General features: G+C 36.1%; 1 protein-coding gene across 8 annotated transcripts in view; it reads right to left on the minus strand.

Annotated features, from left to right (window-relative positions):
• EXOC6 (exocyst complex component 6) overlaps positions 1–27,812 on the minus strand; it is a 364,257-nt gene that overhangs the window by 172,431 nt on the left and 164,014 nt on the right. For 7 of the 8 annotated variants that reach the window (XM_059169437.1, XM_059169440.1, XM_059169439.1 and 4 more), the window contains 4 exons: positions 17,364–17,535; positions 16,044–16,091; positions 15,872–15,962; positions 13,121–13,166 (listed from right to left, as the gene is read on the minus strand). In XM_059169437.1, the coding sequence (XP_059025420.1) occupies positions 13,121–13,166; positions 15,872–15,962; positions 16,044–16,091; positions 17,364–17,535 (357 nt within the window). Of the gene's footprint in view, positions 1–13,120; positions 13,167–15,871; positions 15,963–16,043; positions 16,092–17,363; positions 17,536–27,397; positions 27,493–27,812 lie in introns of those variants that run through there. The other variant, XM_059169441.1, reaches the window with a different exon arrangement.

Raw genomic sequence — 27,812 nt, forward strand, 5'->3', positions numbered from 1 at the left:
ATAATTAATTGAAAAGTCAACCATAATAATAATTACATAAATATAAATGCTCTAGGGGTGCCTGGGTAACTCAGTTGGTTGGGCATCTGGCTCCTGGTTTCAGCTCAGATCATGATCTGAGATTCATGGGATTGAGCCCCACGTGGGCTCTGTGCTCAGTAGGGAGTCTACTTGTGATTTTTCTCTCTCCCTTTCTCTCTTTGCCCCTTCCCCACTCTCTATCTCTAAAATAAGTAAATAAATCTTTTTAAAAGTTAAAAAAAAAAAGGTCTAAAATGCCATTTGCAAAGTAGAATAGAGATTGCCCACTGGATGAAAAAAAGTAAGACCCAACTATAAGCTGTTCATAAGAAAAACACTTTAAACATAAAGAGTAGGGTTAAAAGGAAAAGGATGTCAAAGGTAGACCTTGAAACATCTAGTATAAGCATGCTGGAATAACTAATGACTACATCAACACCAGGCAAAGTTGAATTCAGGACACAGAATATTACCAAAGATACAGAAAGACATTTCATATGACACAAAGTTAGTAAGGACATAAAATAATAATAAATATGAATGCATCTAGTAACAGAGCTTTGAAATATATAAAAGAAAATTTAAAGAACAGGAAAGTAGATAAATCTGTTAAGATAAATACTTAACAGCTCTCTCTTAACCCTGATAGAATGGGTCAAAAAAAACACGAAGGAAAAAGAATATCTGAACTGCTCTAACACTAACATGACCTAACAGGTATTTCTAGAACACTAAAGCCACCACTGCAAAATACACAGTCTCTTCAAGTACAAATGAAATAGTCACCAAGATAGATGATGTGCTGGGTCACTAAACGATTCTCAATAAATGTCAAAGGTTTGAAATCATACAAAGTATGTTCACTCACCCAAGAGTATCAAACTAGAAATTAATAATAAAGATCCTAATACATCCTAAAAGTCCCCCAAATATTTAAAATTAAATATACTAAACCAAAAGTTTAAAAAAAGGAAAATAAGGAGAGCCTGGGTAGCTCAGTTAGTTAAGCATCTGACTCTTGATTTTGGCTCAGGTCATGATCTCAGGGAAAGGGCCTGAGCCCCACATCAGGCTCTGAGTTCAGTGCAGAGTCTGCTTGTCCCTCTCTCTGCTCCTCTCCCCATTCTTGCACTCTTTCTTTCTCTCAAATAAAGAAATAAAATCTTTGAAAAAAAAAAAGAAAATATTTTTTGTTTTTGTTTTTAAGAAAATACTATAAACTAAAAGATAATAAAAACATTTCAAAACTGCACCTAAAGTAGTTCTCAGAGGAAAACATATAACATTAAATGTTTGTAATAAAGAAGAAAGGCATATGGCTGGCTCAGCTGGAACAGCATGTGACTGCTGGTCTCTGGGTTATAAATTCAAGCCCCATGTTGGGGGTAGGGATTACTTAAATAAATTAATAAATTTTTTAAAAGCTTAAAAAATTTATATTATTTTTGTCATTTTAGATTCAATCATGATATATGTAGTATTTGAGTACATCTTAGAACTTTTAAAAACATACTGATTTTCCTATACTAGAGAAAATGTTCCCATATAAGTTGAGTTTCATTACAGCATTTGTTTGTGTTTGTTCTTTACATTGATACACTGATGTCTAGGAAATTACAGTCATTTTGGGGTGAAATTATAGCCATTTTATTTTTTATATAGATTTTATTTATTTATTTGACAGACAGAGATCACAAGTAGGCAGAGAAGCAGGCAGAGAGAGAGGAAGAGAAGCAGGCTCCCTGCTGAGCAGAGAGCCTGATGCAGGGCTTGATCCCAGGACCCTGGGATCATGACCTGAGGCGAAGGCAGAGGCTTTAACCCACTGAGGCACCCAGGTGCCCCGAAATTATAGTCATTTCAGATTAAAATCACTTATTTTACAGCATATTACTGTTCAAATCATTATAATAAATGATTGAAAATAAAAAAAGAGAGGCATAAAATCAATGTCCTAAATTTCCACTTTATGAAAACAGAAAAGAACAAATTAAACTACATATGTAACAATGGAAATAATAAAAATAAAAATAGAAGTCAAAGAATAAACAAACTCAAATATTAGATCGTTGAAAATATCCATAAAATTGTAAGCCTCCTATCATATAACTCAAGGGAATAAAACCACAAATTACTAATATTGGGAGTGACAAAGAAGAACATTACTACAGATCCTACAGACATTAAAAGGATGACAGGACAATATTATAAATAAGTTTATGTCAAAAAATTCAACAACTCAGATAAAGTGGTCAAAGTCCTTGATAAAACATAAGATATGAAAACTGACTCAAGAAGAAATAAAGTCTTAATAGCTCAGCATCTCTTAAAGTAATGAGATTCATATCAAAATTTTGCCAGCTAGCCTTGCTAAGAATACAGCACTCTGGGCTTATTTCAAACTGGTTACTTTTTTCTTTCTCTGTTAGTATTTTGCTACGATCCTTACTCTGAAAGTCCTGTAGGACTCCTGAAGCTAAAATTCATGAGAGTGGTGGACTTCCTGGACCCCTAGAAATATTTTATTTCTGCAGCCAGTATGCTCAATCACCTTTAAGTGTTCCAACCAAGGTTTAGCAGTGGCTTCTGCTCTCAGTAAACTGTGATAGTCTCTATTTGCCCGTCTCTCCAATTCCGGGGGCAGTAGACTGCCCTATGACCTCGTTTCTCCAATGGATCTAAAAAAAAGGTTTTTTAGGGACACCTGGGTTACTCTCAGTCGGTTAAGCATCTGCCTGTGGCTCAGGTCATGATCCCAGGCCCTGGCATCAAGTCCCTGCTCCTTTCTCAGCAGGGAGATTGCTTCTCCCTCTGCCTGCTGCTCCATCTGCTGTGCTCTCTCTTTCTCTCTGACAAATGGAATCTTTTTTTAAAAAAAGTTTTTTTTATTTTGATTAGTTCTCTTCTTGTTGTAAAGACAGGAGTGATTTCTTCCTTCAAAGCTCTTTACATGTGAGTCCAGAAACTGTAAGTTCCTAATTTTTATTTTTTTCCTTTTAATTAATTTATAAAAGCTCTTTATATATTGTGGTTATGAGTCCTGCCCAAAAAAAAATCTTGCAAATGCTTTCTCCTAGTCTGTGGCTTGCCTATCAATTTTCTTTAAGGTATATATTTTTTTAAAGATTTTATTTATTTATATGGCAGACAAAGATCACAAGCAGGCAGAGAGGCAGGCAGACAGAGAGGAGGAAACAGGCTCCCCACTAAGCAGAAAGCCCGATGAGGGGCTCAATCCCAGGACCCTGGGATCATGACCTGGGCTGAATACAGAGGCTTTAACCCACTGAGCCACCCAGGCACCCCATCTTTAAGGTTATTTTGATGAATAAAATTTTTTATTTGAAGTCCAATTTCCAATTCTGTATAGCAGCTTTTTGTGATCCTTCTAAAAACATCTTTGCTTACCCCAGGTAATGTGAAAATATCTTTCTACATTTTCTTATGGAAGTTGTATGATTCTGGGTGGAGAACACATACAAGACCCAACAATTTATTTATTGTATAAAAGGAAAATTTTAAACATAAAAACACAGAGATAATAAAAGTTAAGGGATGGATATACTATGCTAACACTAATCAAAAGAAAGGTGGAGTAGCTATATTAATTTCAGATAAAGCAGACTTCAGAGCAAGGAAAGTTATGAGAGATAAAGAAAAGCATTACATAATGATAAAATTATTTATCTCTAAAAAGATATAACAATCCTTAAAGTATATATGACTAATAACAGAGTGTCAAAATATGTGAGGCAAAAATTGATATAAAAGCAAGGAAAACAGACAAATTCACTAACATAGTTGAAGACTTAAAACTCCTCTAACAGGGGCGCCTGGGTGACTCTGTGGGTTAAGCCTCTGCCTTCGGCCCAAGTCATGATATCAGGTCCTGGGATTGAGCCCCGCATTGGGCTCTCTGCTCATCAGGGAGCCTGTTTCCTCCTCTCTGCCTGCCTCTCTGCCTACTTGTGATCTCTGTCAAATAAATAAATAAAATCTTAAAAAAAAAGAAAATACTGTTGAACTGAAGAGCACAGAAACACCACCAAAACATGATCAATCAACTGGATTTAACTGACATTTAGAGAATAGTTCATCCAACAACAGAATACGTATTCTCTTCAAGTTCACATAGAACATTCACCAATATACACCATATTCTGAGTTATAAAACACATCTTAACAAATTTAAAAGAATAAAAGTACAAAACTAATATCAAACTTAATGGTGAAAAACAGGCAAGGATGTTCCTCCTCATCACTCCAATTTAACCATAATACTGATATTCATTGCTAACCCAGTAAGACAAGAAAAAGAAATAACAGATAATCATCCTGGGAAGAAAGAAAGAAAAGGCTTGTCTGCAGATGACATGATTGTCTATGTAGAAAATCTCAAAGAATCTACAAAAATATTCCCAGAATAGTAACTGATTATATCAAGGTTGAAGAGTACCAGGTTAACATACCGAAGTCAATTGCCCTTCGGTAAACCAGCAAGGAACAACTGGGATTTGAAATTAAAGACCTTACTTTATCACCAATAAATGAATTATGTATAAATCTAACCACATACATACAAGATCTATATGAAGAAAACCAGAAAACTGATGAAAGAAATCAAGGAAAATCTAAATAAATGCAGAGATATTCCATGTTCATGAATGGTTTCACAAAAATTAATTCATAATAGATCACAGACATAAATGTAAAACACAAAACTCTAGAAATTAACATTGGAGAAAATCTAAGTGACCCTGGGTTTGGCAATGACTTTTCAGAAACACCACCAAAACATGATGTATGGAAAAAACCTAGTAAGCTGGACTTCATTAAAATTAATAATCTTCTGTTCTAAAAAGATACTGATAAGAGAATAAAAAGACTAGCCACAGAATGGAAGAAGATATTTTCAAAACATATATCTGATAAATAATATATAAACTATACAAAAAATACTTAAAAGTCAGCAGTAAGAACACCACCCACCAAATTTAAAAGCATATAAAAGATCTGAAGAGATAACTCACCAAAGAAGATATACAGATAGCAAATAAGCATATGAAAAAATGCTCAACATCACATGCCAATAGGGAACTACAAATTAAAATGAGATATTACCTACATCTATTAGAATGGCTAAAATCCAAAATGCTGACAATACCAAATCCTGGTGAGGGTGTGGAGCAACAGAACTTTCATTCATTATTATTGCTGACAGTGCAAAATAGTAAAGCCACTTTGAAAGATAATTTGCCTGCTTCTTATAAAGCTAAACATAGTCCCTCCAGGGACACCTGGGTGGCTCAGTTGGTTAAGGGTCTGCCTTCACCTCAGGTCATGATCCCTAGGTTCTGGGATCAAGTTCTGCATTGGGCTCCTTGTTCATGAGGGAGCCTGCATCTTCCTCTGCCTTCCACTCCCCCTGCTTGTGCTATTCTCTCTGATAAATAAATAAATAAAATCTTTTTAAAAAAGCTAAATATAGTCTTTCTGTATAATCTAGCAACTGTATCACTAGGTACTTACCTAAATGAATTAAAAAGTTATTCCACACAAAAACCTGCACACAAATGTTTATAGCTGCATTATTCATAACTGCCAGAAGTCAGACCAACCAAGATGTCCTTCAACAGGTGAATGGATAAATAAACTGTGGTATAACCATAAAATGCAATATTATTTATCCATAAAAAGAAATGACCTATCAAGCCACAAAAAGACATGGAAGAACCTTAAATGCATATTGTTAAGTGAACAAAGCTAGTCTGAGTATGACATATACTGTATGATCCCAACTACAGAACATTCTGAAAAAGGCAGAATTATAGAAACAGTAAAAAGGTCATAGACTGGCAGTGGTTGTGGGGAGGGATGAAGGATGAGATGAAGAAATGAAGGGATGAAGAAAGAGATGAAGCACGAGAGATTTTTCAGAAAACTATACTGTATGATGCTGTCATGGTAGATATGACATTATGCATTTGTCAAAACCCTCTATACAGTATAATACAAAAGAGTGAACCCTATTGTAAACTCTGGAGTTAACAACAAGTCAGTATTGATTCATGAATTGTAAGAAATGTACTACACTCATGCAAGAAACTGTGTTGAGAGGAAGGTATATGGGAACTCTGCACTTTCTGCTCAATGTGTCTCTAAATCTAAAATTATTGAGCAGTCATTTTATAAAAGAAAATGCACAAATGACAAAATAGCAAATGAAAAGGCAGTCAACGTCAGTCACCAGAGAAATGCAAATTGGAGCAACCATTTTATATGTACCAAAATGGTTCAACTAGAGCAGACAGACAATATAGTATGTTGGCAAGGATGTGCAATATCTAAAATTCTCATTGCCAATGAGAGTATAAAATGGTATAACCATTTTGGGAAACTATTTAATGGCTCCTTATAAAAGGTAGCCTACATTTACAATATAACCCAGCAAGTCTACTCCTATACATATATTAAAGAGATACATAAACATCTGCCTACAGAAAGGCTTGTCCACTAATTTTATGACAGCCCTATTCATTATACGCCCAAACTGAAAACAATCCAAATACCCACCAACTGGTAAACAGATAAAAAACTTCTTAGAACTTAATACTACACAGCAATGCAAAGAAACAAATAATTGGTATTTGCAATAACATAGATGAATCTTAAAACATTTGAAGTGAGAGATACAAGACAAGAAAAATAAATACATTCTATTATTCCATTTACATCAATTCTGAGAACATGTGATAGAAATCAGAATATAGTTATCTGTGGAGGGAAAGAAGAATGGATTGAGAAGGGGCATAAAAGGGTGATGGAAATGTTCTCCATCTTGTTTGGGTAGTAATGACCAGAAGAGAATGGATGAGAAAAGCTTTTGGGATACAAATAATGTTCAAATCTTGATCTTGGTGGTTATAAAAGTGTATTCACTTTTTAAAAATTCATGGAGCTACAGACTTATGATTTGTGTATTTGGGTCTAAATAGTTGCTAAGCAAATAACTTAAAAATAAAAAACTGTACCACAGAGTAAATATTTTGCAGCACATTTCATAGAAAAGGACTCAATCCAAGAATAAGCAAAGATTTTAAGCCTGTTTCAGACTTGCTGAACTTGAGATAGTAGTGGAATATCCATGTGAAAAGATTCAACATGAATCAGAGATGTCAAAACCAAGCTTGAGATTTGAGATTCCAATTTGGGAGTCAGCAGAATATAAATCCAGATATTTTGGGGCGCCTGGGTGGCTCAGTGGGTTAAGCCGCTGCCTTCGGCTCAGGTCATGATCCCAGGGTCCTGGGATCTAGCCCTGCATCAGGCTCTCTGCTCGGCCGGGAGCCTGCTTCCTTCTCTCTCTCTCTGCCTGCCTCTCTGCCTGCTTCTGATCTCTCTCTGTCAAATAAATAAATAAAATCTTTTTTTAAAAAAAAAAAATAGGGGCGCCTGGGTGGCTCAGTGGGTTAAGCCGCTGCCTTCGGTTCAGGTCATGATCTCAGGGTCCTGGGATCAAGCCCCACATCGGGCTTTCTGCTCAGCAGGTAGCCTGCTTCCCTTCCTCTCTCTCTGCCCGCCTCTCTGCCTACTTGTGATCTCTCACTGTCAAATAAATAAATAAAATATTAAAAAAAAAAAAAATCCAGATATTTTAACAAATATGAAGTGATTATCAACTAACAAAAAACATTTTTTTTTTTTTTTTTTTTTTACATTTTACAAGTCAAACCAAACATAGTTGTGGGCAAGTTTGACTCTGCAGGTTGCTCATTTGCAACCTCTAATGATAACCAGGAATAACATCTGCTCGTGCCCTCTATTTTATTATCCCATATGAATATTTAGCTGAACAAAAATATGGCAGAGCACCAAAGTGGGGTCCTAAACATATAGTCTGATGGCAGCCTGAATACATGCTTTTTAATCTTGACTCCTTGAAACAATAAAATAACAGGAGATTTTTCTTTAAAGGTTTAAGTCTACACAGTGAAGAGAAAAGGAAAAGAGAGAACGGTAAAATTTTAGAATGTTGAAAGCTGACCAGACATGTGGGTTAAAAAAAAAAAAAAAAAACAAAAAACAAAAACACCTCATCACATCTGAGAAAACTGAATTCTAAGCCAATAGTTGAGAAACCAAAGATAAACTTATTTATTTTCTAGAATATCCAAAATGTCAAGAATTGGTAGGAATCCCACTACTTACAGAACTGGGAGTGAATAAAGGGCTAAAGTAAGGAATATTGCTTGATAATCTATTTAAGCAGCAAACTCCACTCCAGTCATCTGAGCAACAATCATTCCCCATTTTGGCAAAATACTAAAGATACTACAACAGATAATCTCTGAATAGAGTGAGGAGACCACCCAAGGTTGAAGGCAATATTACTGATCAGAAAACAAAAGGATTAGTATAGCTAAATATACTAAATGCTCTCTTCCCCAACTCAGATCCCAGAATGCTGGCAGTCAGATCTTTACCCTCCAAACAGGACAGAGGAAAAGTCTCTTCTAGGGAATCTGAGGCAGCCCTAGAAGAAATAAGTCCAGATATTAACACTAAAGGCTCACCAACTAAACAGCCCAGCTAGATAACCTCACAGTGAAATTTACAATCAACAAGTTCTACGCACATACCTAGAGCTTCCAATCAGTGCCTTATGTCCACTACACTTAAATTTGAGGAGTCAACCAAGGAATCACCTGACATCCGAGAAACACCCCTACCAACAAAGTTAGAGATTAAAACCAAAAAAAAAAAAAAAAAAAAAAACCCAACAAAAAAAAAAACTGAGGGGAAAAAAACTTAGTGGAAACAAACTATATGCAAGGAGATATGTAAATACATACATCTAAAATCTCGCAGAAGTTAAGACAAAATACTGTTAACAGTAAATCAAGAACAGCTTACCTTAAAAAAAAAAAAAAAAGAAAGAAAGAAAGAAAGAAAACGAAGGAAAAGAAATATTTAGTGATCAAAAATTTCTTAGAAATTAAAAATTGGAGAGCAGAAAGGAAATAAAATCAGCATTACTTTTTGGAAGATAAAAATAAAGAAATATCCTAGAAGCAGAGCAAGAAGTCAAAGAAATAAAAAATGTTTAAAAAGAAAAGAAAATCAAAGGGCCAATCTAGAAGGTTAAACATCACTATCTGTCCTGGAATTAAGAAAACAGAAATAAATAATTCAAGAAAATTTCCTAGATCTTAAAAGACATTGATCAGATCAAAGAACAGTTTCCAGATTAAATTCCAGACAGGTTCACCAAGTACCCAGTACAATGGAAGTAAACAGGCCCATATCAAAGCACACCATCAGGAAACTACAGACCACACAAGGGAAGATTCTAAAAGAGAAAAAAGGTAGGTCACAAATTAAGAGAAATCAGAATGGCTTCAAACTTCTCAATTGCATAGACAACTAAAGAGCCTGAGAGAGGTATGTGTCTGGGGCAGGAGTTATTAATAAGCCCACCTAGCAAGCAGGTCTGTTTCTAAATACGATTACTAAAAGGAACTAGGGTACCTTGGAAAATGGCTATTTCTAGGTCTAGGACAAGAAAAGTGCACTGTGAGTGTGGAACTAATATTGTGTGTTAACCAAGAAAGCACTCAGAGATAAATGAAGACACAGAAATTGGCTTGAGGGAATTCCCCTAGCCAAATGTGGTACAATTTGAGCACCAAAAAGAATAATGAAAACAACATTGTATTTATTATTATGTATTATACATTTTATATTATTATAACCCACTTAAAGAAAAAATCCATGGAGTCTATAGTGATAATCAGAAAAGGAAGATAAAAAGAAAAGGGAAATATAAAGGAAGAGCTCTTCCTTTAAAAAAAGCTCTTCTTTATATTAATAAAGACACCTAATAAATGTCAAAGGAATGACAGAATTATAAACATCACCATTTTGTAACCCCAATATAATAACCGATTAAAGCAAGAGGGGCACCTGGCTAGCTCAGTCAGAGAAGCATGTGACTCTAGATATTGGGGTTATGAGATCGAGCCCCACATTGGGTATGGAGATTACTTAAAAAGAAATGTAAAATCTAAAGCAAGAATCCTAAAACCAATGAGAGAAAAGTTGTTAAGGAAATAGGACTCAAAAATATCACCCCACAGATTACTTCGTAATTGCTAAGAGGAAAAGATACTTCTTTGATTTAGACAACCTCTTAACCAAATGATCAAATTTAGCTTAACCTAGAGACAATTTAACAGTATATGCCTTCTGATTTTATACACTGAGGGGTACACAATATCACTTATGTAATACTCATACCAAAAACAGTTTATCTGAATCTAATAATGAGAAAATAATTAAATAAATCCAAACTGTCCTCATCGACAAGACAGCTGACCTGGACCCTCTCATGAAAACCAGAAGCATGAAGACTGTGCTACATTAAAGGGACAAAAAAGTACATATTTACCAATGTTTCAAGAAGGAAATGAAGATATCTGGGGGATAAGTGGGGAAATCTGAATATAAACAATAGATTATATTATTGGAAAAAATATATAATAGTCCAAACTGGAAAATAGTGAAGAAATATTAAAAGTTAGTTATTTAGGAGGAGGAGTAAGATGGCAGAGGAGTAGGAATCCTAAATTCTGTCTGGTCCCAGGAATTCAGTTAGATAGTTATCAAACCATTCTGAACAAACCTCAATATCCTAAAAGCCTTCTGTGAAAAACCCACAGCAAATACGATTCTCCATGGGGAAAAATTGAGAGCTTTTCCCCTAGGGTCAGGAACATGGCAGGGATGTCCACAAATGACATATCAGATAAAGAGCTGGTCTCCAAAATCTATAAAAACTTATCAAATTCAATACCCAAAGAACAAATAATCCAATCAAGAAATGGGCAGAAGGGGCGCCTGGGTGGCTCAGTGGGTTAAGGCCTCTGCTTTCGGCTTGGGTCATGATCCCAGGGTCCTGGGATCGAGCCCCGCATCGGGCTCTCTGCTCAGCAGGGAGCCTGCTTCCTCCTCTCTCTCTCTGTCTGCCTTTCTGCCTACTTGTGAACTCTGTCAAATAAATAAGTAAAATCTTAAAAAAAAAAAAAAAAAGAAAGAAAGAAAGAAATGGGCAGAAGACATGAACAGACATTTCTGCAAAAACATCCAAATGGCCAACAGACATATGAAAAAGTGCTCAGCATTACCTGGCATCAGGGAAATACAAATCAAAACCTCAATGAGATACCACCTCACACCAATTAGAATGGCTAAAATTAACAAGTCTGGAAACAGATGCTGTCAAGGATGCTGAGAAATGGGAACCCTTTTACATTGTTGGTGGGAATGCAAGCTGGTGTAGTCACTCTGGAAAACAGTATGCAGCTTCCTCAAAAAGTTAAAAATAGAGCTACCCTATGACCCAGAAATTACACTACTGGGTACTTACCCTAAAGATACAAATACAGTGATCCGAAGGGGCACGTGCACCGAAATGTTTATAGCAGCAATGTCCACAATAGCCAAACTATGGAAAGAGCCTAGATGTCCATCAACAGATGAATGGACAAAGAAGATGTATGTGTGTGTGTGTGTGTGTGTGTGTGTGTGTGTGTATGATAGAATACTATGCAGCCATCAAAAAACTGAAATCTTGCCATTTGCAATGAGGTGGATGGAACCAGATGGTACCATGCTGAGCAAAATAAGTCAATCAGAAAAAGACAATTATCATACGATCTCACTGATATGAGGAATTTGAGAGCACAGAGGACCAACAGGGAAGGAAAGGAAAAGTGAAACAATAGGAAACCAGAGAGGGAGACAAACCGTAAGAGACTCTTACTCTCAGAAAACAAACTGAGGGTTGCTTGAATGGAGGGGGGTGGGAAGGTTGGGAGGCTAGGTGATGGACACTGGGGACAGTATGTGCTATGGTGAACCCTGTGAATTGTGTAAGACTGATGAATCACAGACCTGTACCCCTGAAACATAATACATTACATGTTAATTAAAAAAAATAAAGTTCAACTGTAACAACATCAACAACAAAGTTAGTTATTTAAAGGCATAAATGGGGGCACATGGGTGGCTCAGTGGGTTAAGCTTCTGCCTTTGGCTCAGGTCATGATCTCGGGGTCCTGGGATCAAGCCCCACATGGGGATCTCTGCTCAGCAGGGAACCTGCTTCCCTCCCTCTCTCTGCCTGCCTCACTGCCTACTTGTGATTTCTCTCTCTGTCAAATAAATAAATAAAATCTTAAAAAAAGAAAATAAAGACATAAATGTAAACACAAAAATTATGCCTTAAAAGAGGTAAAAGCTTTTGCCTTTAGCAAGAAGGAATGGAGAATGGCAAGAAGGAAAGATGATGCCTGTTTTTCTGCAACAAATACAAAGAACTATATTATCTAGGTCTTTAAAATATGAGAATGTACAACTTTGGTAGAAAACAAAAGAATACATACACACACATATGTACATATATATATAAATAAAATACTTTCAGGATAATTTATGACATATTAAGGAGGAAAAAAGTAACTACTAATTAGTACAAATTGGTAAAGGCCAATAAAATTCAATGCTTAGCACTACAAAGCAGGACATACACAATTCTTTGAGTATACATTTGTACATTATGTACTATGATAATTAAGCAATTATTAATAAATTAAGAGGAAATCATTATTTCCCTATTCCAAATATAGAATATTATCATTTATTCTGACTTTTTTATGTTACTTTAAAATTGTTCATCTTTAAAACATTTTAAACTACCTACACTGCTTTCACTGTGGTCCCACTATACACACTTAACCTTTCATTATAAGCAATGTTCACATGGAAGCTAATCAGTAGTTTTTCATTACTGCTCAGCTGTCTATTTGTCCTTCAACAATATCAACAATCTTTGATTTTACTTATAAAGGACAAGGATCCACAAATAAATGGCTACAAATTGCTTTATTAGACTAGATTCTGATGGGCAAATTGCACGAAAAAAGAATAAAGGTAGAAAGCAAAACTTCACATGACTCATTGTAATTTATAGTACATTTATCCATGCTTTCTTTAATAGAAAAATAAAGATTTATTAAAAACAGGAAAGAAACCAACTCACCTTTTTGCACTCATCTGCTCTTTTAGCTTACTGTACATTTCCAGCACTGCATTAAAAAGGAGAACTTACTTTAGCTTTCAAAATGAGAAAAAAATTTAGATGAAAAAATTAAAGCAGGAAAGAGCCTATTATAAATTCATTAATATTCTCTATACTTTATACATTAATTTTGTCTATACTTTAATCCAGGCTTATATTTCTTAAATATTTACTTTTTATATTTTCAAATAAAATTTTATATATCAAGTAAATAAAAACATTTTAATATCTTCATATATTGAACATTACATTATATAAATGAACACATTATCTGGAATTTGAAATACTTTCATATGTTGATACCTATAACTGAAATAGTAAACTATTAACAATTATCATATTCAGAAACTTATTATTATCTCTTCCCTGTAGTGCAAATGGAAGTTTGGACTTCAGTATCAAGAGACAAAGTTGAGTAAACGAGATTGATTAATTTTGATTCAATATATCAAATAAAATACACATAACAAAAATATACCAAATACAACTGTGTTATAGATCACTAAGCAAATTTTTATACCAAACTGACAAAGAAAAAAAAAATTCAGGTTTACAGAGATTAAATTATAATAAAATCATAAATTTTCAAGCAACTTTATTTGATCATTTCTCTTATAGACTCAGAAACGAAATTATTTAATAAAATTGTTATAAGCTTCAGCAAGATGACACACTGCCACCAAAAAAGTTTTAATGCAACTATGCAGATTACCATTTATCCTTAGTAGAATTTCAAAGCACAAAGTGAGTAAATTATCACTGGCTCATCAAGCCAGCTCACATTTTCACAGACTGGACAGACAACACTTTTTTCTAGATTTTCTATTTTGGCTACTTACAAAGGGTCTTCAAGTATACAGAAGATATTTAGTTCACTTGTCTGAAAACCATAAAGCTACAATGGTGGCAACAGTGAACCACCCTAACCCTGTGAACTTTATGGATACCTCTATCACAGCCTCTACATTGTAATGCAGTATTTCTCATATTTTCCAACCAAAGCATTAGAGTAAACATATAACCTTTGACGTCTTTGATGTCTCCTGTTTTATCTAAACAATTTATGTAACTTTCATATCTATTTATTTCCATATAAAAATAATGCTCACCTCATAAATAATCAAGTAAAACTAATATACCAGGAAAATGTACTGTTTCACTATGCCTTCTTATATCCTCTCACACCCCTGCTAACCCAAGGAGGAGTTAGGCAACTATACAATAATAAATACCTTATATCCTTATTCACATTGGAACGTAGGTTCCTTCAGAGCTATGACTGTGTCATTTTCAACTTTATATTTCCAATATCTACCATAATTGCTGATACAAAAAGAATTCACGAGTGGATAATTAGATAGAAGGCTAGATGGAGGAAAGGAAGCAGTTCTCAATGTGGCTATTAAGAAGACAATGTTTACATGAATTCAGATTGCCTGTCCAGCCTTGAAAGCAAAGACAGTAGCAGTAACAAAAGTCTAACCTCTACTTCCCTTTATTTCTCTATTCCAAAAAGCACGCTCAGGGGAATAAGCTGAATTCAGCTCTTTAGTATTCTACCAGTACCCAATTTTTTAGGCTTATTACCATCAGGGTCAAAGCAATCAAACTTAGACTGTGTTCATGGTTACTTCAGTGAGTGTATCTGATGTTGGCAAAGAGGTGTTATTAAACATTACTATAAGGAAATAGGTTTCTCAACCCTGAAATGGAACATAAGAAGCAGACATTTTATTTAATCAAAGTTAATGTGCAAATATCCATGGTCCAGAGATAAAACTGAACAGAATTTCAGTGATTCTTAAAAAAAGGTTATCCTCACAAAGTCAGAAAACAATGTCTTTTAGTTAATAAAACCTGCTGAAAGTTTTAACATACGATTTGTGTCCTAAGCTAAATTTATATTATATAAATATTATTTAAAAAATCTCATTCTATTTCCCTGGATATGGAGCTTCAGGGTCCTTGCGAAAAAAATAAGTTTAAAAAATGGGACACTAAGATGGATTCAGCTTACTATATGAATAAAAAGATGACATACACCTTGGCTTCCTTTTGTTCAAACAGGATACATAAGGGGAAAGAAAATACTGGTGAGTTTCTTAGAATTTATTTGATTTTCCAGTAATATCTGAGCCAAAACAGAAAGATCAAAAACTCAGAAACCAACAAAGTCAGTCTTTCCAAAACATGGGAGGGTAAAATCACAACCAAAAAAGGGAAAAGACCTAGTACTTTAGGGGTTTGTTTTTTTTTTCACTTTATCAGCAAAGCAAGACTCCGAGAAAAGTAAAACCAACCTGCTTAAGTGACAAACAGAAAAAAGTGGAAAACTAGAAGTAAAAAAATTGGGCAAATTAGGAAAAGGCAAGGAAACGTAATCAAAAGACACTCCTCCATGGGAAAGTATTCTGAGAAAAAACAAAAAAGCAGTGGGAGGGGGGTGAGGGATAAAGGACAAACTAGGCAGGAAGGAAATGGGAGAGGTACAAGTTGTTCTAGGAACCTGATGTGACAGATCATCAAACAAAACTTTATAAGATAAGAAAACCATGAAAATTCAAGAACTAAAGTGGATAAGAAAGATAACCATGAGCTTTGGGGACAATCACCAAATAATTTGTAATTCCCATAATTACTAATGACCATATGCTATCATTAAATTATAGTTTTACCAAGCCAAGCATTCCATTATAGACAAGTTTAACTCACCTGGAAGGCATAACTGCAATTTTTCTACTACCGTTGTAATGTTCCTCTGCTGAATTCTACATCGAATAATATCTTCTGTTTGGACTATCACCTTAGAAAAGAAGAAATGTTCATATTTTTAAGCAAACTGCATCCACATATTGAGTATGTAAGAAATGTATCATATTCTCACCTCCTTTCCCGCATCTTGAAATCTTCGGTTGGTATCAGTAACTTGCACCTTAAAAATAATTTTACCTTAATTAGACAAACATGCATAAAACTGCCCTGATATAACTGCTCACCCTTGTAATCAGATCATGCTTCATGAGAAACTTAGAACAAAGAAATGCAAATTCAAATTAACTCTACAGCTTGAACTTGAACTTTTGATTGAAAGGGGCTTTTGTTAACTTCAATTACTTATGACAGTTCTTTTTAATAGATTCTGTGGCAAACTTCTCAAATTTAATCTAGATTTTTGAACTTTACTTGCTTCTCTAAGTCTGTCAAACAATTCAAATCACTGACCCAATTGACCACTGGTCCCTTTTTGATAACTTCAATGAGGTCTATATGCCATTCATTGTCTGTTCGAAATGGTGATTGCATTTTATGGTAATTAAACATTCATACTTTGCTGAATGCAAACACTGGGTGGTTGATTAACATCAAACACGGAAATTTCAATCCACAGCAACATTTTAATGCTGCAGGTGCAGACAAAGCTCAACCTCAAATTTTCCCACATATTAAGTGACTCATTAGGTCATCATAGTAAGGAAGCACATTCTAGTTTATTAAAAATCTCATTAATTTCTGAACAAAGATGCTCAGTGACCTCATTGATGCTGTATTTGGTCTCTTGTTATCTGAATATCCTTTATATAATGGTTTTCTAATCATAACCTTTAGTGAACCAGGGTCATTTTATCTGCTAAATTCTCCAAATGTAAAAAAAAAGATAAATAGGCCAATTCTTCTAACTAAATACTTTGTATTCTGACTGAACGAATCCAGGTCTGATTTAATAAATGTTTTTGCTGGGTGGCAGAAAATACAGACCAACTTTCTTTAAGAAAATTGCTTTGTTATTAAACCAAAAAAAAGTTTCAGTATTATTAAATAATTTTGAGAATATAATCACTCATAGTAAGTTTTCTTTTTAATTTTTAGAGGATTGCTTTTTATCATTATTATACTAATTGCCATTTTTCAAATTCTAAAACTGCAAATGAGGCCTTCCCTTGTATGAATTTTTTTAGTTCATTTCCCTGCATGGAAAGAAATCCTGTTAAGTCAATGCATTACTTGCTTTACAAAAAAGAGATTACTCCTGTCATTAGCATGACAACTATGTTAATAGAGCATAAAGAGCATTTCCAAATATACACACTAATTCACTTCCTGAAAATAGTACATTTAATAATGATTTATACATATGTACTACAAACTAATACTTGACTAATTTAATGAGAAAAAAAAATAAAGAGAATGTTAAAGTATTTCTTACCTTCAGTTTTTCTGCATCAGTCCTTACTTTAAGGAGCTCTGTAATAGCATCTACAAAACCCTGATGATGAAAATTACACATCTTTTCAATTTCCTTGTCATGATTACGGATACAAGCATCTAATTTTTCCATAAACTTCTTGTGTGCATTTGGTTGGTCATCATACACAGACCTGAATGTACACAAAAAAGAAAACTAACATTAACTTCCCAGTTCACCAAAATGTATTCTTTATTAAGCCCATTCTTTGCAACAGCTAATAATTTTTTTTGTTTTGTAATCAGTATATTAAGGAGACACTCATACATTTCAAGAATTACTTGATTCTGATATCCAGATTTAAGTCTGTGACTGTGACTTTTATTTTTTTTTTTTTTAAGATTTTATTTATTTCCTTGAGAGAGAGACAGTGAGAGAGAGCATGAACAAGGAGAAGGTCAGAGAGAGAAGCAGACTCCCCATAGAGCTGGGAGTCCGATGCGGGACTTGATCCCAGGACTCCGGGATCATGACCTGAGCCGAAGGCAGTCGTCCAACCAACTGAGCCACCCAGGCGTCCCTGACTGTGACTTTTAAATACACAATTAAAACTATTCATCATAATATGACATAGTACCAATATTAAATTACAGTTACTTCGGAGCATAAGTTAAATGGTTTAAAGTAAGCAAACCTATAACACATCTAAAAACACCTAATCTTACATGCAAATTACTTCTCCAGATAAAGGTCTCTTCACTCTAAACTACCCTGCTCCCAAAGTCACTACTCTGAAGCTTATCATGGTCCAAAGAGAAGGAGAAAAAATGTAACTGGGGCTGATCTATTTTAAAAAAAAAAAATAAATAAAGATGGCACAGCAGAAGGGAGTGCAATTCTGTAAGTGCAAGCCCTCATGCAGCAGCTTACTATGACAAACCCTTTCTTTAGAAAAGCATCATTTCTATCACTGATACCTCAGGCCAAGTTACATAGCATGCCATCTTCAAGTAACAGTTGAGGCAACAGAATAATGCAGAGACATCACAATGAATCCCACTTAATATAACTACAGATCAAAACTTCTCTACAAATTAAGTTCTTTGACTGCCAGCTGAATACAAGTTTTAACTTCAAAGCAACAGCTGATAATCTTTTTTTTTTTAATTTATTTATTTCAGAGAGACAGCACAAATGGAGGGGGAGAGGGAAAGAGAGAATCTCAAGTCGACTCCACACAGAGCATGGAGCCTGATGCAAGGCTCAATCTCATAATCCTGAGATCATGACCTGAGCTGAAATTAAGAGTTGGATGCTTAACTGTGTTACCCCAGCACCCACAAGGGTTGAAAATCTTAAAACTGGATTGAAAGTACTGTCATTAGTAGAAATCATTTGTATGAAAAAATTATTTAATTTCTCATTCAACGTGTTATTACTAAATGAGCCACAAACTCTCTAGATACCTGGAAACTCTCTAAATATCAGGAAATAAAGGTCTGAGGCTCAGAACATGAGTCTTTAATGCACTAGTGTTCAAAAAAGAATCAATGAGTGAATGACTAAAGAATGAAGAACAGGGCACCTGGGTGGCTCAGTAGATTAGAGCCTCTGCCTTCCACTCAGGTCATGATCCCAGGGTCCTGGGATCGAGGCCCGCATCAGGCTCTCTGCTCAGCTAGGAGCCTGCTTCCTCCTCTTTCTCTGCCTGCTTCTCTGCCTACTTGTGATCTCCGTCTGTCAAATAAATAAATAAAATCTTTAAAAAAAAAAAAAAGAATGAAGAACAAACTCCTGATTTCTGTAATACTTACTCTGTCAGGACATATTCTTAGTGCTTTATATATTAATCTTTTAATCCTCACAACAAGCCTATAAAGTAGGTATTATTATTACCCTTGCTTTCAGATGTTACAGATTATGTAACTGCTATAAACTCCACACTAGCAAGGGACAGATGAGATATGAATCGTCGTAGTCTGGCTGCAGGGTTCATATTCTCAAGCCCATATTACAAGCACCACAATGTTCTATAAATACAGTGTACACATTCCTACTGTCTCTCAGCTCATGCTATCTCCACATAGAGGGTATCACCCTCCCTGCCAAACACCATTCAGAAAAGGATTAACCTTGCCCTAAGAAAGGTTTGGCCCTTGCCCCCAGCTCCTGGGAAATAAACCTTCAGAATGTCCTACTTGATAGTTGTCTTTGTTTACTTGGAGACCTTTAGAAATGTCAAATAATCTAAGCTAGCAATGTGGTTTACAATGTGATTTACAGTAAGTGGAGGCCTTCAGCTCCAGAGAGTCTACAGACTAAGGGTAAGCAACTCATGGCAGTCAGCCATGTCTACATGACCAATCCCCTGGAAAAACCCTGGACACCAGGGCGTAGGTGAGCTACCCTGGTTGACAATACTCTATGACTGTTGCCATACATCATTGTTGGGAGATATAAGTGCTGTCTACATGACCACTGGCAAAGGACTACTGGAAGACCCCACTTTGAACTTTCCTAGCCCCTGCCTTATATGCCTTTTCCTGATGCTAAATTTAATCTGTAATCTTTTGCTATATTGTGCTCTCCCAATCTGTTGCCCATTGTTTGAGATTTAGTTCAATTCCTATTTCCTCCAACAGAACTTTGTCAATCATTTATTTCCATGACAAGTAATCTCTCCATAAGCAGGACAGGTAAATTTACAGTCCTTTCTACTCACTGTGACATGTAATCACATATTATACTCTGTACTGTAATTTAAACCTTTCAAATATATGTCCTATATTTTGTTTTTCTTATCAACCATAAGCTTCTTGAGGGCAGTCTCCATGTTGCATGTTTTTAATAAGTACCTATTATAATACTAGAGACAGCCATATTGGATAGTAATTATTAAAAATTTGGGCCTTTATTTTTTTTTTTTAAGATTTTTTTTCTTTATTTATCTGACAGAGATCACAAGTAGGCAGAGAGGCAGGCAGAGAGAGAGGAGGAAGCAGGCTCCCTGCAGAGCAGAAAGCCCGATGTGGGGCTCGATCCCAGGACCCTGGGATCATGACCTGAGCCGAAGACAGAGGCTTAACCCACTGAGCCACCCAGGTGCCCCAAAAATTTGGGCCTTTAAGAGCCGAGCTACAACTAGGATCTGATCTTGGACATCTTCTCCTTTCTACTATACCACTCTCTCAATTTCATCCAGATTTGGAGTTTTAAATTCCACAAGAACACTGACACCTCCCAAATTTATGTTTCCAGGCCTAACTTCTCCCCTGACCTTCAAACTCATATATTTCTCCAACTGGGTATCTGATAAACATCTTAAATATGTCCAAAATGATTTCTTACCTTCTTCTTCAAACCTGCTCCTCTCACGGTCTTTCTCTATCTCTGTAAAGCCCATTCTTCTAGGTGCTCTGGCAAAAAACCTTGGTATCACCCTTGACGGTTCTCTCTCTCGCTTTCTCCACCAAAATAATCCAGAAAATCCAAACACATTTTACAACCTCTACTGGTCCCACCCTGGACTAGATCACCATGATCTTGCCTAGAATGTTACCAACTGCTTCTTAATCGGTTTCCTTGATTTCACCCCTACTTCCCTACAGTCTATTCTCAACAATGTAGACAGAATGATCCCATTAAAATATAAAGAAGATCCCATTTTTCTCCTCTGCTCCAAACCCTATTTCTCTTACAACAGCCCATAAAATCCCTATATAATTTTGCCCCATATTACCTCACTGACCTCACTTCCTAATACTCACTCTCCACTTTACAATAAGTGGAGCCAGCAACACTGGCCTCCTTGTGGTTCCTGAAAAACACCAAACACTTTCCTACCCTATGCTTTACACATGCTGTTCCTCTACCTTGATCATACTTCTCATATTTCTCACAGGTGGCCTGCTTCTCTTCACGTCTTTTATCCCCTTCTTGATGAGGCTCTTTCTGGCTACAGTATCCATATTATAAACACAAACACACAGAGACACAAATACACACCCACATACAATTCCACAATTCCCTTCCTGCTTCTTGTTTTCTTTTTTAAAACAAAGGAGTTTCCTTTATCACTGCATCACTCTTTCCACTGTAGAATATACTCAAATATATTCTCTATTTCATACTTCTATTCATTTTGTCTTCACACACCAGAATGTAAGTTGTCTGTTTTGTTCCCCACTGAACGTTCAGCCCCAGAAAAGTACTTATCACATAGTGGATGGTTAACAAATGATTGCTGAGTAACTAGAAGGATGAATGGATGGAACAGATGGAATCAGAAAGGACACTTACTAACTGTTCAACCTCAGGTAAGCCACTTGACTTCTCTAAATCTCAACTCTCTCACCAATAAAATAAGGATGAAAAAAACAGTATCTAGGGGTGCAGTCAGTTAAGCATCTCCCTTCAACTCAGGTCATGATCCCAGGGTCCTGGGATGTTGGTCTCCCTGCTCAGCAGGGAGTCTGCTTCTCCCTCCTCTTCTGCTGGTCCCCCTGCTTGTGCACACTCGGGCTCTCTCTCTCTCTCTCTCTGTCAAATAAATAAATAAAATCTAAAAAAAGAAGAAAACTACGACGACAAAGAAGCACCTGCCTTTTCGAAGCGACCCCAGTCCCCAGCCCCATGTCAGGCTCCCTGCTCAGTGGGAAATCTGCTTTCCCCACCCCTCTCTGCCTCTGCCTGCTGCTCCCACTGCCTGTACTCTCTCTGTCATATAAATAAAATATTTAAAACAAACAAAACAAAACAAAAAAACAGTATCTACATCACAATGTTTTAAGAACTTTCTAGAACTTTAAGAACTTTCTTAAAATCTTTCTTTTAAGATTTTTCATGTGTTTAAATTAGTAAACACATGAAAAGTTCTTAGCAATAACTGACATATGGTAAGTGCTCAGTACACACTGGCTGCTAGCATAATATGAACATAAAAGACAACCAAATCCTTATTAAATGAGTCAACTGGCTGCTGAATAAGTAGTGGCTACAGATTTCAAATATGGCTAATACTCTATGCTAAAGGAGTTATGGGGCCTTTTGCACTTTTTTACAGCTAATATTTCATTTATTTCTTATACTACACCAGAGAAAATATCACTTCCCCCTTCTCACAAGTGAAGTAGGCAAGGAAATGCTAAATGACTTGCTTGGTGCAGCCTAGTTACTGAGGATCTGAGGCAGTACTAGAATTCCCAAAGTACTTTTGTGCTTCTTGTGTTTTTCCTATAATTAATATTTAATAAGAATTCCTAATTGAACAAACACGATTCTGAAGGAAATCCATGCAAGAAAAAGTTTATCTGACATTAGTGTGCTATAAACAAATTCTTATTTCATAACTATGAACACATGTTGAAGATATATATATATATATACATATATATATATACACACACATTTTTTTTTAAAGGATTTATTTATTTATTTGACAGACCGAAATCACAAGGAGGCAGAGAGGCAGGCAGAGAGAGAGGAGGAAGCAGGCTCCCTGCTGAGCAGAGAGCCCCATGTGGGGCTCGATCCCAGGACCCTGAGATCATGACCTGAGCCGAAGGCAGAGGCTTTAACCCACTGAGCCACCCAGGCGCCCCTACACACACATTTTTAAACATCTTTTTTACCTACCTTAATACAGTTTGAAATTTCTCTGGCTCTTAAAAAACCAAGTAGGAAACAGAATATATCAAAAGAATTGCCTACTCTCTTTTTTTTGTTATAGCTGTAGCACTGTAGCAAAAATCTAAGAGGTAGGGAAGCCTGGGTGGCTCAGTCGTTAAGTGTCTGTCTTCGGCTCAGGTCATGATCCCAGGGTCCTCAGATGAAGCCCCGCATCGGGCTCCCTTCACATTGGGATGTCTGCTTCTCCCTTTCCCACTCCCCCTGCTTGTGTTCCCTCTCTTGCTGCATCTCTCTCTCTGTCAAATAATAAATAAAATCTATTAAAAAATCTAAGAGGTATTTCAGGACTGCTCTACTACAATGTCCCTTTTAAGAACTGTAATAATATATAAACAAAAAGAAGAAAAATAATTTTCTTGTAGCCTATTTTATTCTAGAAAGTTATTTCTTTTAAGATTTTATTTATTTATTTGACAGACAGAGATCACAACTGGGGAGAGAGACAGGCAGAGAGAGGAGGAAGCAGGTTCCCCACCAAGCAGAGAGCCCAGAACCCCGGGATCATGACCGGAGTCAAAGGCAGAGGCTTTAACCCATTGAGCCACCCAGGCACCCCTAGAAAGTTCTAAAGTCCATCTTTTAGTGTGTCTTTCTAATTTATTCTCCAGAGTTTTAAAAACAAAACTACTCCTATTTATAGTAATTCAAGACACTGCCAGTGCATTTAGTATAGCATCACAGATGAATGGCTCTTTTTCTACTGATGTTGTTAGTATGGAGAAAAGCAGTATCGGAACATATGCAATACTCACCCCCCCCCATTATAAAAGAAAATCAAAGCCTAAAATGGGTGAATTATTAACCCCAATAAAAATAACATTAAGGAATCAGTACCATGAATGATCCGCCTATTACTACTAAGTCTTACTACTAAGTCTCTCCTGACTTCGGATAACCACTTGCTGTTACAGACATGAGTACAAGCTGCAGCCCAAGCTGATATAACCACTTGTTACCCATAATCCGTATCAGTGAGATCATTCTGAGCAGAGTACACAGAAATAAAGAAGTAGAGATGAGAAAACATTCTAAACCACAGGAATAGGGACGCCTGGGTGGCTCAGTTGGTTGGACGACTGCCTTCGGCTCAGGTCATGATCCCAGAGTCCCGGGATCAAGTCCCGCATCGGGCTCCCAGCTCCACGGGGAGTCTGCTTCTCTCTCTGACCTTCTCCTCGCTCATGTTCTCTCTCACTGCCTCTCTCTCAAATTAAACCACAGGAATAAGTTGCATTTTTTTAAAATGTACTGAAGGCTCAAGCAAGTGCCAAAATCCAAAATTTATCACAAGATAGAATTTGGCCCTGAAAAGAAAAAAGTTCCTAGTTCTGACTTTCTCAACTTAATAGATGCAACACAAAACAAAGAGCCTGACACAAGCACTCAAAATGGAATTAATCAATACATGCAGTTGATTTAACCCTCTACCACTCTGATGAAAATATTAAAAATAATTAGTCTGAAAATTTGCTAATAAAGCCAACAATAAAAAGATGAGTGAACAGAGACAAACAGGAAGGGAGAAAAGGGCAGATATGCAGAACAACAACACTGGAAAGGGGAAAAAAGCCAAAGCAATACACCATATACATAGTAGGAATTATCCATCTTTTCTCCTGTAATTTAATACAAGGGTAAATTACAAGGGTCCTATGTTTAATTATAGAGATAATTTGGGGAGACAATGGAGGGAGGATATGGAAAGCAGAGAAGATGCGCAATCCCTGTCAACGAATCCCCACAGTGACTGAACTGACTAAAGAGGAGTCATATCCGCTGCTGCATCTGGCTTAATGTGCTAAAGATTAAAAACAAAACAAAACAAAAAGTAACACACAACCAAGTACTTACTATTAAGTACTTTGCAAGCATTACCTCATTAATATTCACTACAGCTTTACAGTGTAGATTCTATTAGCATCCCAATTTACAAATGCAGTTTGGGAAGATGAAGACTTGAAGTCCAAAGACACACAGTAGTAGTAGGGCCAAGATTTAACTCCAAGTCTACCTGACTCGAAAGCCAGCACTCCTAACCATTATGTCACATATACTCTCCAATCAGAAATGGTGATAAGCAGCATGGAATGCTGAGAAGTTATGGGCATAGCAACTAACCAGATCACCTTTGAAGATCAACAATTGAGAATGACTCAATAGGGAATCCCCTGATGTGCACTGCTGCACCCATCAGGTGAAATCATCCAATGGACAGAAGAAAAGGATGAGAACTGAGGCAGAGCTAATTGTTAGGCAGTATTAAATTACAAATGCAAAAAATAAAGAGGAGCAAAATATGAAGTAGAGAAAACTAAGGGCCCTGTATTTGTCAAAGGCTCTAAAAAATCTTTTTTCTTGTCTCTGAATAACAATCATTATTCTTCAAAATTTTGATCTTCAGGACAAGAAAGGAAATACCATTCAGTACTATTCAATCTTTGAACCCTAAGTCAGTTAACATTTTTTCCATCTAATTATTAAGGTGTCAAGTACATTACTCTTCTAAACTTTCAAGCAATATGCAATTTTAATGAATTTTTCTGCTTTTAAAATGTCCCCTCAGAATGCTATAATGTCTACTGGCAAACCTAATCAAATCCTATAAATAAATACACAGAGACATATGGCAAAACCAGAAAGCAGGTAAATTTCCCACTATTCCACATCCACTAAGGTTATAAATTAGTGCTCCATATACAGTTGAACCTTGGACAATGGTTTAAACTGGATGGGTACACTTACATTCAAGTTTTTCTCAACAGTCCAGTACTGTAAATATATTATCTCTTCCTTGAAGCTTTCTTAATAACGTTTTCTATTTTTTAGCTTGCTTGATTGCAAAAATCCAGTATATAATACACATTACATATAAAATATGTGTTAATTGACTGTTTATGGTATCATAAGGCTTCTGGTTAACAGTAGGCTATTAGTAAAGTCTTTGGGGAGTCAAAAGTTATATGCAGATTTCCAGCTGCAGGGGGGGGGGGGTCAGTGACCCCTAACCATCACATTGTTCAAGTGTCAATTATACATACAATAACTTCAGTGTAAGAGCTCAGTATTCCCTTCCAAAAGCTTAGCACAATAAAACCTTACTTCTGGGGCACCTGGTTGGCTCCCTGGGTTAAGCCTCTGCCTTGGGCTCAGGTCATGATCTCAGGGTCCTGGGATTGCGCCCCACATCATATCGCATCCATCAGGCTCTCTGCTCAGCAGGGAGCCTGCTTCCCCATCTCTCACTGCCTGCCTATCTGCCTGTGATATCTCTCTGTCAAATAAATTAATAAAATCTTTTAAAAAAAAAAAAAAAGCCTCACTTCTACCAAAATATAATGGTAATCATGCCAAAATGCAGATGTAAGATTAATGTTAAAAGAAGAGATGACTTAAAAACTTCATGTGAACAGAAAATAACGATGGACTATGCTACACTAAGTGGATTTTAATTTACATATTTTAATTTTAGCAAGTAGGAACACATAAAAACAGTATATATGTCTTTTTAAAATTAACATATAATGTATTATTTGCTTCAGGGGTACAGGTCTGTGAATCATCAGTCTTTTTTTTTTTTTTTTTTTTTTTTTAAAGATTTTATTTATTTATTTGACAGAGAGATCACAAGTAGGCAGAGAAGCAGGAAGAGAGAGAGAGAGGAGGAAGCCGACTCCCTGCAGAGCAGAGAGCCCGATGCGGGACTCGATCCCAGAACCCTGAGATCATGACCTGAGCCGAAGGCAGCGGCTTAACCCACTGAGCCACCCAGGTGCCCTGTGAATCATCAGTCTTACACAACTCACAGCACTCACCATAGCACACACCCTCCCAATGTCCATAACCCAGCCACCCTATCCCTCCCACCCCCACCCCCCAGAAACCCTCACTTTGCTTCCTGAGATTAAGAGTCTCTCTCTTATGGTTTGTCTCCCTCCCCAGTCCCATCTTGTTTCATTTTTTCTACCCCTCACAACCCCTCACCCTCCCTCTCAAATTCCTCATATCAGAGAGATCCTATGATAATTATCTTTCTCTGATTGACTTATTTCACTTAGCATAATACCCTCTAGTTCCACCATCCATGTCATTGCAATGTATGTCTAAAAAGCGTATCTTAAAAATTCTTTTAAGTACACATTTTCTTTTAAAAATTTTTTTAAAGATTTTATTTATTTATTTGACAGACAGAGATCACAAGCAGGCAAAGAGGCAGATAGAAAGAGTGAGGGAGAAGAGACCCTGGGATCACAAGTGAAGCTGAAGGCAGAGGCTTTAACCCACTGAGCCACCTAGGCCCCACATTTTCTATCTTCATTATATCTAATCTTCTACCCCAAAGCAAAATATTGAAATATGAGTTATCATACATTATTTGACCATCTGATGTATCAGGCTTCCAGCATTTAAACAAGTAAACCATGGGTCAGAAATGCCTTCTTGAATTGTATGTACAGGGTTCCACCTAGTGGTAATAAAATAGATATAAGAAAAAGTAAGATAACATTAAAATATTAAAATTGGTTCTTTAAAAATTAATGTTGTTATTCAATCAAATGTCTTAATGGAGGAACTCAGGCTACCTCAAGTTTTGGGACTGATACTCTATTCTATTAATGAGATAAATGATTTCTTAATCATATTCCAGTTTTGTTTTATTTTTCTTTCTTTTTTTTTTTTAAGATTTTATTTATTTATTTGACAGACAGAGATCACAAGTAGGCAGAGAGAGAGAGGAGGAAGCAGGCTCCCTGCTGAGCAGAGAGCCCGATGTGGGACTCGATC

The sequence above is a fragment of the Mustela lutreola genome, chromosome 4 (genome assembly GCF_030435805.1).
Source record: "Mustela lutreola isolate mMusLut2 chromosome 4, mMusLut2.pri, whole genome shotgun sequence".
Lineage (NCBI taxonomy): Eukaryota > Metazoa > Chordata > Mammalia > Carnivora > Mustelidae > Mustela > Mustela lutreola.